Consider the following 17,766-nt stretch of genomic DNA (forward strand, 5'->3'; position numbering starts at 1 on the left):
ATGGATTGTTATGGACCATCTGCTACAGCCAAGATACTGGCAGTAAATATTAAAAGAGGGTTGGAAAAGTGAACACAAACTAGAATGTATAAAAAAATGTATTCATATCCTGACAAGCCTGGCAAACTGAACATCAGAATGTAGGAGGAGGTCTTTTCAGTCACCTTTTTCAATAAGGTTTTATAATTTGGTAACACCTTCATCCTACCATATAGGACTTATGAACTTTCCAGCCAAGATAATGCATAAGACCAGACAAATATAAAGGAAATATGTTTTAAAGTTTAAAAAATAAGAATAGTGACAGATTTGCCTTCTCATCTTGTCCGGTAAGTCTCCCCTGACCCAAGGTTCTGGGTGACTTTCCTGAACTGTACCCCTTTCCCTAAACCGATCCAGTCCTTTTCATTCACAACTCTTCCTTCCCCTTCAACTCTACTACCAGAAAAAGGAGCCACTGGCTCACAAAGCTTGTTAAAGCTAAACTCTTATTGTGTGTGTGTTCGTCTGCCGCCGCTTGCTCTGTAGATTTTTTATCTATCCGTTTACACTAAATAACAACACTCTGTATTCTGTCTAATCAGCAATTCAAATTAATCAATGAAAACCAGTCAAAACTCCTTTGTGAGAGAAGTGAACTGTTCATCAGTTCCACTCAGTACAATGGGCCTTTCAGCCAATATCCTGGACTTTTTGGCCTGCAGTTCCTTAACTTGCTGGACAATGGATCTCTTCTGTTGTGTGCTATTTATCACAACTTGCTCACAAAAGCTTATGTATCTACAAATGCTGCACTTCAGATGTGACTTTAGAAGGAGGTTTGAGCACATTTTGATCAGAAAGCTCCTGCACTCAGTCCTGAAAGTTAAAATATCCTTGGCAGGCCCTTTTGCTTTTCTGAGCTCAGACCATACAGCATGTCTATTGCAAAGATCAGCTTTATTACAAAGTTTTGTATCACACACTGATTTCGGGGCAGATAATACTTCAGCCTTAACAACTAAGGACATCACATCAGCAGAGTACACGTTGGAATTCCCTCAAAAAGTGCATGATCTGCCCAGAAACAAAGCTAAAAAAAGATATTTTATTAGCTGGCAGCAGAGGATCTTCAAGGTACTTCAACATAATTCACCAGCTGTAAGTATCCATTTTAATCATGTTTTTCTTTACTTTGTCCGAATAAGTCTTTAGAAAGAGCATGATTATTACACCCCAGTAGGCTGCATCCTTATTTTCCAGCCAGAACATTTTTATGCAAGGGCAGATTTTTGGGGTTATTAAATCTTTTATAATCAGCTCTTCTTGCAGCTACATTCTTAACACGTTACAAATTGATCTCAAAAAAGGTACAACACCCCAATTAGTCTTTAAGGCTGCATTCTTGAAACACTGATGAATTGTATGAAGACCACAAGATCACATATCAACAAAATTTGATGCACTGTTCTCACGATCAAGCAGATCAAGACTGAAATCCTTTAAGAATGCCCAACTGACATTAGGCTGATCCATTGATACCTGAAGCAAAATTCAGATCATAATTTTGTATCTTAAAACCATCCAACATATCAGCAGCAGTGGTATGGCTGCAGATGAAAAATAGTGCATTTCAACTTCTTTTTTAACTTTGTGCCAATATCCGAGAGCAATATCCATTTACTGCAACTCAGACACCTTGTTACGGCTCTAATCAAATAAAATTACAAATGGTACATCCCCTTCAAGATCTTCGAGAATAGTTTTCTTGAAGAGCAGCATTAATCTGCGAACAATACTGTATGATTCTTGATCCACCTAAGCTACATCTTACTAGCTACATTATCATTACGGAACATGACTGGAAACACTGCAGTCTGCTTTCCTATAGTAGAGTAGGAGACATGAGTTTCAACAGTCCGCAAAAGCCATAATATTTCCACCCTTGTATCATCACCCTGAATCAGTTATTTTGAAATACGAGTGTTAGTCGATGCACCATTAGCGGCAGTGATGGAGGTGACAATACGGCTGTTAGTTGATGCAACGTTGGTGACAGTGATAGAGTTGCACCAAGCTGCAACAGCTGGGAGGTTGAAAAATGGACCATCGACTGCGAGGTTCCAGATTCACCAGTCACTGCGATCTTATCAACAGTCACGGGAGCATCTACATTATGTTCAGTTATCTTGCCTGACGACAAGGAGCATAATCTGGAAGTACAATCAAATATACAAATAAGTTGATGAGATGGCCCTATGACACGATGTAACTGCCAACCCTTTAAATTCAGGAGGTGCAGTATAAAAAAAATCAGGAGGTACGAATGAACGAAAATCCTGACTCATTTTCAGTGAGACAACTGATTTGACTCTTTTCCTGTGATATCGAAAAGCTATATAATGGCTATAAAAATACAAATAAAAACACTGGAACTAACGAAAGCACCAATTCCACACTCGTTAGCTGTAGCGTAGTTCAACTGCAGTACTAGGTTGGGACGTTTTATGACCATTTCTCCTAGGTTTGCTAGAGTTTTTGTTGTTGCAGAGCTTTAAGTTTTCGCTATATTCCTTTCTGGTAACATTTCTTTGAACAGGTCAGTCGCATCGTCTTTACAATTAATTGCAAATTGTAGATGATGTAAATAATTCTAGGACCAAATTCCAATTTTGTTTTGTTTGAAGCATTGCTTTTTCCACCATGTGATAGACAAATGTCATGTCAGCAAAGACAAGATATCCGAATGGTGCAAAAAGTGGCAACGGTTCCTGTGGTGTCACCGCCAGACACCACACTTGCTAGGTGGTAGCCTTTAAGTCGGCCGCGGTCTGTTAGTATATGTCGGACCAGCATGTCGCCACTAACAGTGATTGCAGACTGAGTGCCGCCACACGGCAGGTCTAGTTACTACGAATGTATGCTGAACAGATAATATTGTGAATCGTGTACTGTTAAGAGCAACGTTCATCATTAATGGATTAAAGTTAAGTATCAAAATAATTACGTCCACTTTCTGAATTCTAATTCCTTGTCATGTCCCAGACCTCACGTCAATACAGTTCTTCCCTCCTCACGCCAGCCTGCGTGAGCTAAAACTCTTGCATTTCTGCCTCCTCTAGTAACACGGTGTTGGCTCTTCTGCCAACACAACAGTTCCTAAATTTAAGGAGAAGTGTGAGGTCATCCACATGAGTACTAAAAGAAATCCACCAAATTTTGGTTAGAAGGTAAATCGCGTGAATCTCAAGGCTGCCAATTCAACTAAATACTTACAAATTACACTTAAGAACAACTTTAATTGGGAAAAATTGTAGAGGTAATGCGTGGAGTAAGGCAAAGCAAAGACTCCTCTTTGTTGGCAGAATACTTGGAAGATGCAACAAATCCACTAAAGAGATTGTCTATTACTTCACTTGTCCACCCTCTGCTAGAGTACTGCTGCACATCATGGGATCCTTACTAGAGAGGATTGACAGAGAAAAATAAAGAAGTTCAAAGAAGGACAGCTCATTTTTTATTATCACGATATAGGGGAGTGTGTGTCACGGAAATGATACATGAATCAGTGTGACAATCATTAAAACAAAGGCTTTTATGTTGCGACGAGAGCTATTTACAAAATTTCTATCACCAACTTTCTCCTCCAAAAGTGGAAATATTTTGTAGACCCCCACCTACATAGGAAGAAAGTGTCATGATAATAAAATTAATCACAACGGAAATGGAAAGATTTAGGTATTCATTTTTCCTGTGCGCTATTCGAGGTGGAACTGTAAAGAAATACTCAGAAAATGGTACAATGAACCTTTTACCAGGCACTTAAGTGTGAACTGTGTGCTATTAATGTAGATAAAGAAAGATTATTAAATTCAAACAACAGATCTTTCCTTGACATAATAATGCACAGAAATTGTTGCAGTATTGCACCAAGAAAACAATGAAGATGTTTGAGGTCAGCTGATTTCAAAAATGTTGAAATGATTGCACTGATTGCGGCACTGTAATATACTGTTTTTATCCCTAAAAATTAGGTCACGCTAATGTCTGTTGATTTATCAGTTATAATGTTATGCAAGCTGTCACTGATATATTGTCATAGATTTTCTACAAAATAAGGCCTTAGTATACGTTTTATAACTGCACTATGCTTTGTTCTATGTATTTGAAATTTTCTGGCAACTTCATTGTCTAAATTTCCTCACATTCAACTCACTTAACAACCATATGATATGATCACACAATGGCAAAAAAACTCAAGAGAGCCCTCAGCTTGATTCACTTCTAAAGATTCTTTCACCGTTTTAAAAGATATTTTTGTTTAGTGTGCTGCACCAAAAATTCTTTCTAACCTGTTTCCAAAATTAGTATCGCATAGTGTGTAGGTTCTTTAAATGACCTACACATAGAAATAAATATTCATGCTATCCTTGTGCAGCAAAGATATTGTAATGAGGTATGATCATCTCAGTACGCTAACAGAAAACTGAACATTAAAATATCAACTATTTTATGTACTTCATAGGTTTTTTTTACCAATCTCTCTCTCTCTTTTGGTCTTTTCAGCTGGTGTCAGAAAGACATATGTAATCGCTCTCTCTCATTAATGTGCTAAGTAAAAGTTATAATATGAGGAAGTCGCAAGTCTATCCTTCTCCCGATGTGACAAGGACTTGCATTTTTAAATCAATATTTTTTAAGACGAAGTCAACACGAAGAGAAAATAGCCACCGCAGCCACATCTCCAATGTTGTGTATCGTTGGAGGGAAAAGGTAAATGCCAAGCAGCACCGCAAAACTAAAAGGAATCAATATTTATCCAATGTCCCAGAACTGCCACAAGATTTTTAACATGCGGGCATCTATAACAGGGGGTTTCTGGACAGACAATTTTTGGTACAGCTAAACGATAATTACTGCAGCTCCGAAAAACCCACTTCTCTCTCGCTCCCTAACCACTAAAGTAGCCATTCAGCATGATATTTCTGGGCATACTGTGCCTGTACTTTACCCACATATAACACTAAAACAAGATCCAGTGATGTAAAAAGCAGCACATTAACACCAACACTATAGGTATGCACAACGGATGCAGCTGCAGATTTATTAATATTAGAATGCACAATACAAGGACAAAGATTGAATACTGTGTATTATAAATGTTTAGCTGATATAAATCTAAGACCTAGCAGATGTTAATAAATTAAACAGTTTTATTTTCTGTGTGTTGATTAGATCAATAATTTTTAAAAGTAATTTTAATGTAAAACCACTCTAATAAGTTTAAAATCTACCATAATTCGCACTAGCCACTAGAGAGCTACTCAAAACCATCAGATTTCGTGGGAAATCGCCAGATTTAGTGGGAGAACTACTAACTGGCACAGTGACAACATACAAATACAAAGTCTAAATAGAGAACAAAACTGTGCAATACGAGTATGTATTCTACAAAACACGCAGGAAAGAGGAAAAGGTACAATTTATAACATGTCCCGCATGACTTCCCGATTTCTACAAACTTCGAGAAGTAAATTAATTAAAGAGACTAAAAAGCAAAGGACTTTCCACAATTGGCCAAAAACTGAAATGATGGGTTTTCAAAACAACTATCTTTTGTTTGACGATCATTAGCCAACAATAGGTAGAAATAAAGCAATAATCGGGAGGCAGGAGAAAAAGCTGCAAATCGGGAGTCTACCTCCTAAATCAGGAGAATTGGCAGGTATGTACTATCAGAAAGCCTGTCACTAATCTTTGAGTGCCACTCTGCTGGGAAGGTTTCCCTTTTAATGGCCTAATGTTTAAGAAGAACAAGAGCAGTCATGGAAAATAAAATCCCATTAAGGATAACGAGATGTCGTGCAGCCTTTAAGAATTTTGCATCATGTGACAGTTTCAACATTTACCTTACTAAGGACCAATGAAAAATATGAATGTATGCTGTCTTCTTGACTGCTGCAACTGCCCTGGAGTGCTTAGCTCCTTCCACATGGCTGACTACGGCCATATACCCATTTTGTTGACATCGAAAGACTTGCTGCATACTATGCAATATGCCTGCAATTCTGACGTCTGTGGGCCTTGATGGCCTCAAACATCCAGTCATTCAGCCATTCAGGACTGAATTTCAGCTTGCTTGGTTTCACCATAATATACTGATAGAACACTACGAGAGTTGCCACGACTGAGGACAGAGACTTGTTTTGACAACTCTCCAGCAACAATTAAAAGCTAAAGTGTCTTGGAAGGTGAGACATCGCACAAAAAATGGATTTTCCCCATGAGCCACAGATATTTCCAGCACATTCTTTGATACCTGCAGCCCCTGCCTTTGTATTTGTGGAGGCCCAGCCTTGAAACAGTACCCACTGAATTCGAGAATAAAATATTCACAGTGTCCCTCATTTCTGAAATGGTCCAAGTTATCAAAACAGGATTTTGGCAAATGATAGTACGGAAAGATCTGAGTATTTTTCTACTTGATAAGCACGTCGAATTTTCTTATTTACTGCATTACATGAGTAACTGTAGACTTATGTAATGGAATGATGTAATTTTTTAAAGTCTTTGATGGCTGCCGAAATGAGAATTAGTGTGGCTTTGAAATATGGTAAGTTAAGAACTTACACGCTTGTTTTTTATCTCGAAAATGTGATTTTTCATAAACTTTTGTCCTGAAATGTTTTGTCATTTAATAAATCAATGTTTAACAACTGCAAGTAATTTAGAATGATAGTGAGATCACATTGAGCAAATTCCACTTTGTTTTGCCAAAGGAAGTAAATTTTAAGTTGGAAGCAAGAGAAACATTGCTGTTACTTGAAATTTGCCATTTCTGAGTGAATGGTTTTCAAGAGACAGCAAGTTTTAGTTGTTACAAACATAATAATGGACCAATGACCATATCGAAAAACATACAACTGTACCATGAAATACCTTGTTTGTGAAAACTGACATATGAACTTTACACAAACAAGAATGTGTGTAAAAAAAGAGAGACAACGAGAGACAGGAAAGGAAGTGCTCCATTGGGCCCTTCAATATATCCTCTCTTCTCGCTATCCACCAGGCCTCAATCTCCGCTAATTTCAAGTTTCCGCCACTCATACCTCACCTGTCATTCAACATAATCTTTGCCTCTGCACTTCCGCCTCGACTGACATCTCTGCCCAAACTCTTTGCCTTTAAATATGTCTGCTTGTGTCTGTATATGTATGGATGGATATGTGTGCGTGTACGAGTATATACCTATCCTTTTTTTCCCCCTAAGGTAAGTCTTTCCGCTCCCAGGATTGGAATGGCTCCTTACCCTCTCCCTTAAAACCCACATCCTTTCATCTTTCCTTCTCCTTCCCTCTTTCCTGACGAAGCAACCGCCGGTTGCGAAAGCTCGTAATTTTGTGTGTGTGTTTGTGTGTTATTTTATTGTGCCTGTCTACCGGCGCTTTCCCGCTTGGTAAGTCTTGGAATCTTTGTTATATATAAAGAAACTTCCACATGGGAAAAATATATTGAAAACAAAGATTCCAAGACTTACCAAGCGGGAAAGCGCCGGTAGACAGGCACAATAAATAAAACACACAAACACACACACGGAATTTCTAGCTTTCGCAACCGACGGTTGCTTCTTCAGGAAAGAGGGAAGGAGAGGGAAAGACGAAAGGATGTGGGTTTTTAGGGAGAGGGTAAGGAGTCATTCCAATCCCGGGAGCGGAAAGACTTACCTTAGGGGGAAAAAAGGACAGGTGTACACTCGCACACACACACACATATCCATCTGCACATACACAGACACAAGCAGACATTTGTAAAGGCAAAGAGTTCGGGCAGAGATGTCAGCCGAGGCGGAAGTACAGAGGCAAAGAAGTTGTTGAAAGACAGGTGAGGTATGAGCGGCGGCAACTTGAAATTAGCGGAGGCTGAGGCCTGCCGGATATCGAGAAGAGAGGATATATTGAAGGGCAAGTTCCCATCTCCGGAGTTCGGATAGGTTGGTGTTGGTGGGAAGTATCCAGATAACCCGGACGGTGTAACACTGTGCCAAGATGTGCTGGTCGTGCACCAAGGCATGTTTAGCCACAGGGTGATCCTCATTACCAACAAACACTGTGCCTGTGTCCGTTCATGCGAATGGATAGTTTGTTGCTGGTCATTCCCACATAGAAAGCGTCACAGTGTAGGCAGTTCAGTTGGTAAATCACGTGGGTGCTTTCACACGTGGCTCTGCCTTTGATCGTGTACACTTTCCTGGTTACAGGACTTTCGGTTGCGAAAACCAGAAATTCTGTATGTGTGTTTTATTTATTGTGCCTGTCTACCGGCGCTTTCCCGCTTGGTAAGTCTTGGAATCTTTGTTTTTAATATATTTTTCCCATGTGGAAGTTTCTTTTCGGTAAGCCTTTCCGCTCCTGGGATTGGAATGACTCCTTACCCTCTCCCTTAAAACCCACATCCTTTCGTCTTTCCCTCTCCTTTCCTCTTTCCTGAAGAAGCAACCGTCGGTTGCGAAAGCTAGAAATTTTGTGTGTGTGTTTGTGTGTTATTTTATTGTGTCTGTCTACTGGCGCTTTCCCGCTTGGTAAGTCTTGGAATCTTTGTTTTTAATATATTTTTCCCGTGTGGAAGTTTCTTTTCGGTAAGTCTTTCCGCTCCCGGGATTGGAATGACTCCTTACCCTCTCCCTTAAAACCCACATCCTTTTGTCTTTCCCTCTCCTTCCCTCTTTCCTGAAGAAGCAACCGTTGATTGCGAAAGCTAGAAATTTTGTGTGTGTGTTTGTGTGTTATTTTATTGTGCCTGTCTACCGGCGCTTTCCCGCTTGGTAAGTCTTGGAATCTTTGTTTTTAATAACTATTTATTTAAATTTACTTTCTTCCAGTGTTTGCTTTCACTGTTCAGAGAGATGGTAGCTTTCTACAACTGATATAAAAAATTGCACACAAAACTTTTTGAAAAAACAATTATGAAATTCAGTATGTGTTCAAATATATTTCCTAAAACAATGTCATGCAGTCAAATAATTCAATGAACTCATGCTATGACTATTTATATAAATAAATAAAAAAAAAGTTATATTTTAACTCTCTTGGCTATATCTATAGATCATCAGCTCAAAACAACTTCATATCATCCAATAATTATTACAAAGGTCATTATAATAAGAAGAATACAGTCAATGTAGTGGCTCACCATTATCATCTTGTTCTGCCTGATAATATTTTACATGTAGTCTTTTGCCAACTATTTTTTCAATTCTTGCAACCTTCATCCTTGATATTCTGTTCTTGTCCACAACTTCCAAGTTCATACCACACCTTTTAACAGTATCAAAAACATGTGTTTTCAGGAATTGATTAAAATTATATCACAGTGTTTACTGTATCTACAACTATTTTGTGGGTCTAACAAAATATTGTATGATATTGAATCATAAGGTAAATTCATATTTAAAATAAATCAGAAGTCAATTAGGAGCGCTGTTCCACATCCAGCAAAATACCTATCAGAGAGTACAACAGATGGGTAGCTAAAAATACCCAAAACTGTCTCGACAGCAAAACAAGTGGCTAAAAAGTCCTGAAATATAATGCCAATATTAACATTTTGGGATACATTTCAATTAAATTATTTACAGCAAATTGCCAGCAAATAGTTTCATTTAAAACATATCAATAATGAGCTAGGTTCAGTTCTGTGGAATCATTACAACCACAGTTAGAAAATCATACAAAATTCTATGACATGTATCAAAATCTTTTATTATTTTAGTTAATGTTTTATATGTATGAGGGTTGACTGAAAAGTAATGCTTCCATCTTCCATTGGTATGCAGCAGGTACTGGCTTGTTCCGTAGCCTCTTCTCTAAAGCTCCAGTTGGCAGGAAGCTTCAGCATTGAACAGTTGCGTTGTTAAAGTGTTAAGTATGGTACCCTGCACAGACAGTCAGCCAATGTAATTTAAGCAACGTGCAGTCATTGAATTTTTGACAGCAGAACATGTCACCTCAAAGGAGATTTATCAGAGAATGAAAGCAGTTTATGGTGACTGTGTTGATGTGAGCGCTGCGCGTCGTTTGGCGAGTATTTTTAAAGATGTTGAGGGGGGAACATCTGACCTGCATGACAAACAAAGACTCTGAGCAACCACCGAGTTCCTCAAGCAAAATGTTGACAGATTGATTCAGGACAAACTGCAAACATGATCGGCATTTCACAAAAATGTGTGGGTCACATTATTGCTTTGCATGGCTATCGGAAGATCTGTGCACTATGGGTACCTCGGATGCTGACTCCTGAAATGAAAGCACACGGACTTGAAATTTTCCATGAACTCCTCTCGCATTACGAGAATGAAGGTGACGCCTTTCTCCATTCAACTATGTCAAGAGACAAAACGTGGTACACCATTACGACCCAGAGATAAAATGTCAGTCCATGGAATATGGACACAAAGACTCGCCCCAGAATAAGAAATTCAAGATGCAGCCCTCAGCTGGAAAAATCATGGCCAGTGTTCTGGGATGCCAATGGTGTTATCCATATTGATTTCCTTGATCGTGGAACAATGATAAATTCAGAGTGTTACATCACAACACTGCAAACTCTGAAACAATGGCTAACAAGGGTCCAAAAGGAAAAGGGAAATGTTTTCCTGCAGCATGACTATGCCAAACCACATACTTTACGTGCCACCACAGCAGAACCTCAGAGACTGAATCTCACCATCCTATGGCATCCCCCATACAGTACAGATTTAGCACCAACTGACTTCAGTCCATTCCTGATAATGAAAGACAATCTGCGGCGACATCATTATGAAGATGTTAAGAAAACTGTGAGACTGTGATTGCAGAAACAGAGTGTCGACTTTTTCTGTGACGGCTGCAGAAAACTTATTCATTATTGGCAGGTTGGCAGAAATGTATCCAATATGTGGGAAAGTGAATATTGGTACTTAAAGATCACATTCTAAGGATTATTCCCGCATTTGCTTTATTAAAATATTCCCATCCAAACCCAATTAATGAAGGTCGAGGCATTACTTTTCATTCAACCCTCATAGCAGGTTCCTTGCGAATGATAAAATCAGCGAACGTGATCATTGTTTCTAGGCCGTGTAATACTTGGTAATGTGTTACAAGAAGATTCATGGTACTATTTGAGATTTAAGTAATAGAAAGACATAAAATGTGGCTGGGTACCTCTGTTTGTAACAGTTAAACATAAAGAAAATGGCAAATCCTGAGACCAACTAGTTTGTGAAGAAGCAAGTAAGACAACAGTGTAAATATTTGGTTAGCAAAAACAAAAGTTTGTCCATTATAACAGATGACAGTAACTACATTATTTAAATTCTACTGAAAATTCGAGTATTATATTTTACAGGCAAACATTCATTTTACTGAGACAGTATTTTAGGTTAATTCATAATTAAAATTGCCAAGTCATTTCACTATATTGCTATTATTAAATTAAATGTAAATCTCCGACTTTTTTCCCACAACCCAGAGATCACTCCCAATGGAATCCAACAATGGAAAATTCAGAATGGAAGAACAAGAACCGGAAGTAGGATAGACTTCTACTCATCACATAAAGAAGGTGGGGGAAGCAGACAGGCACATTGAGAGCAGATTGTTGTATGTAATCAAGAAATCAGATGACATCCTTCTTCAGATGTAGAAGAAAAACAACAAACACTCACACAGGCAGCCACTCTTGTCTCCTTGCTCCGAGGTCTGACTAAAGTGAGCAGTGATCTCAGCAGATATAAGTAGTGTGCAAACAGAAAAGGTGTGAGGGTTGGGAGAGGAAGAAGCAGCAGGCTAGGGGTGGGGGAAGATGCTTTGGGGAATAAAGGGTAGAGGAAAGAAGCAGAGAAGGGAAAGAACTATACAGATGTGTAGACGGTGTGTGTGAGGCTGGAATAAGAACAGGGAAGAGGATATAGACAGGTGACAGATACTGATTAGTGAAGACTGAGGTCAGGGAGGTTACGGGAACAAAGCACATATTGCAGGGAGAGTTTCCAGCAGTGCAATTTTGAGTAGCTGGTGTGGGTGAGAAGAATTCAAACACTCCATACTTCAGTTGTTGTTGATGTCAAGCACATTGTGTAGGACAGTGTAGTCAGCAACTGGGTGGTCTGGCTATCTCCTGTCACAGTACGGGAATCATGAAGACAGGCAGATTGTTCTCATGCCCAGACAGAATGCCCAACAGTGTCTAGAGCTAAGTTGGCGGAACACATGGATGATTTCTCAGGTGGTTTTCCTCTGACGGGGCAGGTGTACCCAAGATCAGACTGGAATAGTTGGTAGTGCGGATAAGCAGTTGGAAATGGGTGGAACAGGGACAGACAAGGATACTACATTGTGGGTGGTGAAATATCACTGTTAGAGGAGTGGTGAGGAAAGTGCAGAGGGTATTTCTCATCTCAGGACACGGCAACAGCTAGCTGAAACTGCACAGAAGTTCATTCAATTGCTCCAATCCTGGGTGGTACTGAGTCCGAGGGGCGAACTTCATGGGTACACAGGTGGTGGTAGGTGACTGGGTAGGTTAAGGTGAAGGAGATTTATTTCTAGACAAGATGGCAAAAGTGATTTCAGTGAGACACTTGGCATATCTGAAGGGGATGCTCATCACTGCAGATGGAATTAACACGCATGGCGAGGCAGTGTGGAAAGGGCTTCCTCATACAAAATGGGTGGCAGGTGTCAAAATGGAGGTAGTGCTGGTGCCATCCGAGAGGTGGACGCTGACAACGAGGAAGGTTGTTTGTTGGCCTAAGGAGAAACAGGTGAGGTTAGTAGGGGAGAAAGTTATGAGATTCTGGTGGAATGTGAATAGGCTGTCCTCACACTCAATCCAGATCCTGCACCAGCAGCCGATACAGATGGACTTGTTACACAAGTAGTTTCAGCTCTTAGCAGAAAAAAATCATTTTCAGGAGGCCGCTGCGTCCCAGGGATTGGTGCCCCATGCACTCAACACCACATTCTGTCCTCCTTTCAATGATGCTATGGAGAACTGGGATACATATTTGCATCAACTGAAGCAACATTTCACGCTGTTTCAAGTCACAGTCTTTCCATCCTGGGTGTCGCCGGACATGTTTTTTCTCCTCCGAAAATTGGTGTCTCCGTCTGACCAAGTTGCCTTCTCATTTCAGGAGATATGTACTCTGCTCACTAATGCTTATATCCAGCAGGGCCATATGGTTGCCTTCACAGTAGAATTTCATCAATACCATAAAAACCCAAAACAATTATACCACTCGTAGTAGGTCAGTGACTTACAAGGCCTTAGCCGAAAATGTGATTTTACTTTCAGTAATCAATATTGTAGGACTTTTACGCCGAATCCTTAATTTGTGATCTGGTGGTTCAACTGGTGCCTGACCTGGAGGTTTGCATGGCAGCATTGAAACTGAATAACACGTCGTAGGACATCTTGCGCATCACTCATTAGTGCAAAATTGCATAGAATGCTTCACGGCAATATCGCAATTGGAAGCAGTAAACTCATCACCACCTGCACTGCCCTAGCATCATATATGGAGGAAGACCAGGAGGTTGTAGCAACATTGTGATTTGTCTTTGTTGGATGTCTCTATGACTTCAGAGCCTCCAACCATCCCTTGACGACGGCAAAGGGGGCCATTCCCTTCATGCCCACAGCATTTTTCCTATCACTCCCAAGCAGACTGCCCAGATTGCTGGGATTCTTGTACACGCTGTGACAAGGAGGGGCACCTCCGCTCACTATATCAAAGTCGCATGACCCAGCCCCATTCTGGGCCGTGACCACACCAGGACACAGTACACATGCTGCAGACAGTAGTCCCCCTCAGGGTGACTACTTCATGCAAAAATTGTTTCTCACACTTAGCATGTTGCACCAGGACAATCGTTTCCAGATGAATGCTGGGCCCACCATCTCTTTGATCAATCAGGGAACTTACATCCAGCTGGGTTCACCTGAATTGCCACTGTCCTCGTGCAATCTGGTGGCCTATGGTAAAAGAGCGATTCCTCTTTGCAGGCAATTCTCAACTGCAGCAACTTACAAATACGTCACCCGGCTTTTGACATTTTTTGTCATTGACCATCTGTCGGCTACCAACATTTTTGGCCTTGACGCCTTCACAGGTTTTGGATTTTCTACAAGGTGTACAACTTTCCATCTGCCGTTTTTCCCGCAACATTTGAGGATTTAATGAAACAAATTGGTTACACATGTATCATTCAAAGTATTTTCCATCGCTGGCCACTACTTTCCCCCATCTGCTAGGCAGTGTCCAAATCCCGCGTCGAAAAAATTGTTCATCTTTTGAAGCAATCCATGAATCAATCCAATTTGTGACTACTTCGTGAGATCGAAAGTGTTGGTCAGCCAGGCCATGCGCCATTGATCCAAACAGGTGACAGTCAGAGGGAGCAATGTCTGTAGAATACGGTGGGTGAGGTAAGACTTCCCATTTTAACATTTCCAAGTACATTTTTACCTCTTTTGCAATGTGGGGTTGAGCATTGTCATGCTGCAAAATCACTTTATTGTGCCTCTCGCTGTATTGCGGCACATTGTCTTTTAATGCTATGCTCAAACGCATTAATTGCATTCGATAACGAACACCAGTGATTGTTTCACTTGGTTTTAACACCTCATAGTACACGACACCGAGCTGGTCCCACCAAATGCAGAGCATGATGTTGGAGCCGTGAATATTCTGTTTGGCCATCAACATGGAAGCATGGCCGGGATATCCCCATGATTTCGTGTGTTTAGGGTTATCGTAATGAACCCATTTTTCTTCCCTGGTTACAATGCGATGCAGAAATCCCTTCTGTTTTTGTCTCTGAAGCAACTGTTCACAAACATACAAATGCCGTTCAACGACTCTTGGTTTCAGCTCACACGGGACCCAAGTTCCTTCTTTCTGAATCCTGTTCATAGCCTTGAGACATTTTGAAATGGTTTGCTGTGTCACTCCCACTAATTATGCAAATTCATTTTGAGTTTAACGCGAGTCTTCACTCAGCAATGACTCCAATTCTGCATCTTCAAAAACATTCTCTTCCACCACTATGCCAGTCTACGACGTTAAAATCACTGTTCTTGAAGCTTTGAAAACACTCAACACATTCTTTCACTAATAGAATCCTGACCATACGTACTTGAAAGCAATCAATGAGACTCAGCTTCTGTTTTCTTCATACTGAAATAAAACAGTAACCCCCCCCCCCCCCCCCACACACAAATGACATGAATTAGGCTCGTAAACTGATATTTTCAATCAAGAACAACCTTATGATGCAGACACAAATCAACTAATGTTTGAAAGAGAGGCAATGTTGACAGAGGTCCAAGCTAATTGCCCGATGTCTGCAATCTGTTTCTTTTGACCACTACTTACCTTTGTCACCACCTATCAGCAAACGGCGGAAGCAAAGTTGTACACCTTGTATCTTGGGTGAAGTCAAGGTGGTTCTAACTGCGATCCCTTTCCAAGAAATAGATGACCTTTGCACGGAGTTTTCATGTCTCTTCCAACCAGATTTGGGGAGTGCTTCAGACTTTCAGGTGCACATCAACCTTCGGCCAGATGGAGTACTTCAGACTTTCAGGTGCACATCAACTTTGGCCAGATGCCACGCCTTGTTTTCATCATTCCAAACTGATTCCAGTAGCCTTGCGAGCTGCTGTCGAGCAGGAACTTTATTGTCTGTAGGCTGCTGGCATTGTCGAACCTATCAAATCTAGTGTATGGGCCATGCCCTTAGTGAACATCTGGAAGCTGAATGGGTCTCTTCACTAGTGTGGGGTTTCAAGACAACCATCAATGTTCAGTAGCAGGTAGAAACCTATCCTATTCCCTGACAAGATGATCTCATCAAACTAGCTGCAGGGGTAATGGGGGGGGGGGGGGGGGGGGGAGGCAAGCTTGACCTCGCTGATGCATACCTCCAGCTGCCCTCAGATGAGGCATCTCTGAACATTATTATCCTTAACATGCTGATTGGGTTGCATAAGTAGAAGTGAATCACCTTTGGCAATTACTCAGCCCCTGCAATACTCCAGCAATTTCTTGAACAGTTGTGTGAATTACTTGGATGGCCTCTTACTGTCACAGGATCCTCCAGCTAGGAGCATTTGAAAAACCTCCACATCCTGTTCATGGCCCTGTGGAATGCAGTCTTGTGTTGTCATTTAGAGAAGTGCAGATCTTTTCAGCCAGGAGTGGAGTACTTGGGGCACTGGCTCTCTCAAAAGGGAATCCTGCCTACCAATCGGAACATAGTTGCCATCACTTCTTGACCTTGTCTGACGATCTTACGTGTGGGCCAGGTCAACTATTATGCTAAATCCTTACCCCAGGTGACCCACATTGCGAAACCTCTCAATCTGTGTAAAAAGGGGGTCCCATATACCTGAACCCCTGTCTGCGAACAGGCTTTTCTCAAATTGAAAACAAAGCTGCTATCAGCACCATACCTCATGCCTTTTCTCCCGGCCTCCCACTGGTTCTGGCCACTGGTGCGTCCGCCTATGGTATTGAAGATCCTTGGCACACAGGAATAGGGGTGCATCTCAACAGCCTATTGCATATGCACTCAACACCCTGACCCCAGCACAGCACAACTATTCACAGATCAAAGAGGCAGCCTTGGCAACAGTGTTTACAGCCGAGAAATTTCACATGTACCTTTTTGGAACACAGTTCTTTCTAATTACGGATCACAAGCTGTTGGTTGCGTTATTCAGAATGAACAGCGCAATGCCTTCAGCACTGGGTGTTGTTCCACAGTGCCTACAATTACTATGTGTTACAAGTCAACAGCCCAGCATTCTAACACTGATGCATTGACCCACCTACCAACTCGCTTAGACCCAGATTTCGAACCATAGGAGATCCTCTGCTTCCACATCGACACTGAATGTCAACACCTGTTGGACTGAGGCCATGTGTTTTGCCACTGCAATGCGCTGGGACCCCACCCTGCAACAGGTTCTTCACTACATAATACATGGCTGGCCCCCTTATCTCATTTGACAAAAGACTCCACCCTTGGGAACAGCTTTCCCTGTCTCTCAGCTGCAGATGGTGTCATCCTTTTGGATAATGAGACGTACGCACATCAACTGGCTATTCCAGTGGAATTGCATCGTGGGGTAATCAGTTTTCTCCATAATGGTCATTGAGGCATGTCCCACATGAAAAAGCTGGCATGCCACCATGTGTACTGGCCCAGGGTCAATGGCAACATCGAAAAGAAGGTTCATAGTTGTGTAACATGTGCCCTCCACCAGGCAGTGCCCCCTCAATCCTTAGCCCCCTGGCATAATCCTCACCTCCCTTGGGACTGCATACATGTTGATTTTGCAGCCCCATTCTTTGGTTCTATGTGCCTGGTAATTGTGGATGCTTATTCGAAGTACCTCTATTTCGTACACATGGCATCCACCACAACCAAGGTCGCCCTTACTTACTTAGCCCAGGTTAGGGCCACTGAAGAGTTGCCTCACACATTGGTCTCTGACAATGGCCCACAATTCACGGCCTCTGCCTTTGAGGACTCCCATGCCACCGATGGTATCCAAGACACCTGTAGCCCTCTGTTCCATCCTTGCTTGAATGGTGAAGCTGAACGTCTGGTTCGGATTTTTAAGCAGCGGATGAACAAGACTATCGAATCCTCTGCCATTATGGCGCCCCATACTTTGTTTCTGAGCACTTATCGCACCACACAAATTAATAATCATAGCTCTGCAGAACTACTC

The 17,766-nt window shown here is 41.3% G+C and overlaps 1 protein-coding gene across 6 annotated transcripts in view; it reads right to left on the reverse strand.

Moving 5' to 3' along the window:
- The window catches only part of LOC126278350 (polycomb protein Sfmbt-like), a 263,014-nt gene that overhangs the window by 54,629 nt on the left and 190,619 nt on the right, over window positions 1-17,766 (reverse strand). For all 6 annotated transcript variants that reach the window (XM_049978395.1, XM_049978396.1, XM_049978394.1 and 3 more), the window contains one exon: window positions 9,172-9,296. In XM_049978395.1, the coding sequence (XP_049834352.1) occupies window positions 9,172-9,296 (125 nt within the window). The remainder of the gene's footprint in view (window positions 1-9,171; window positions 9,297-17,766) is intronic.

Source organism: Schistocerca gregaria, chromosome 6, assembly GCF_023897955.1.
Source record: "Schistocerca gregaria isolate iqSchGreg1 chromosome 6, iqSchGreg1.2, whole genome shotgun sequence".
NCBI lineage: Eukaryota > Metazoa > Arthropoda > Insecta > Orthoptera > Acrididae > Schistocerca > Schistocerca gregaria.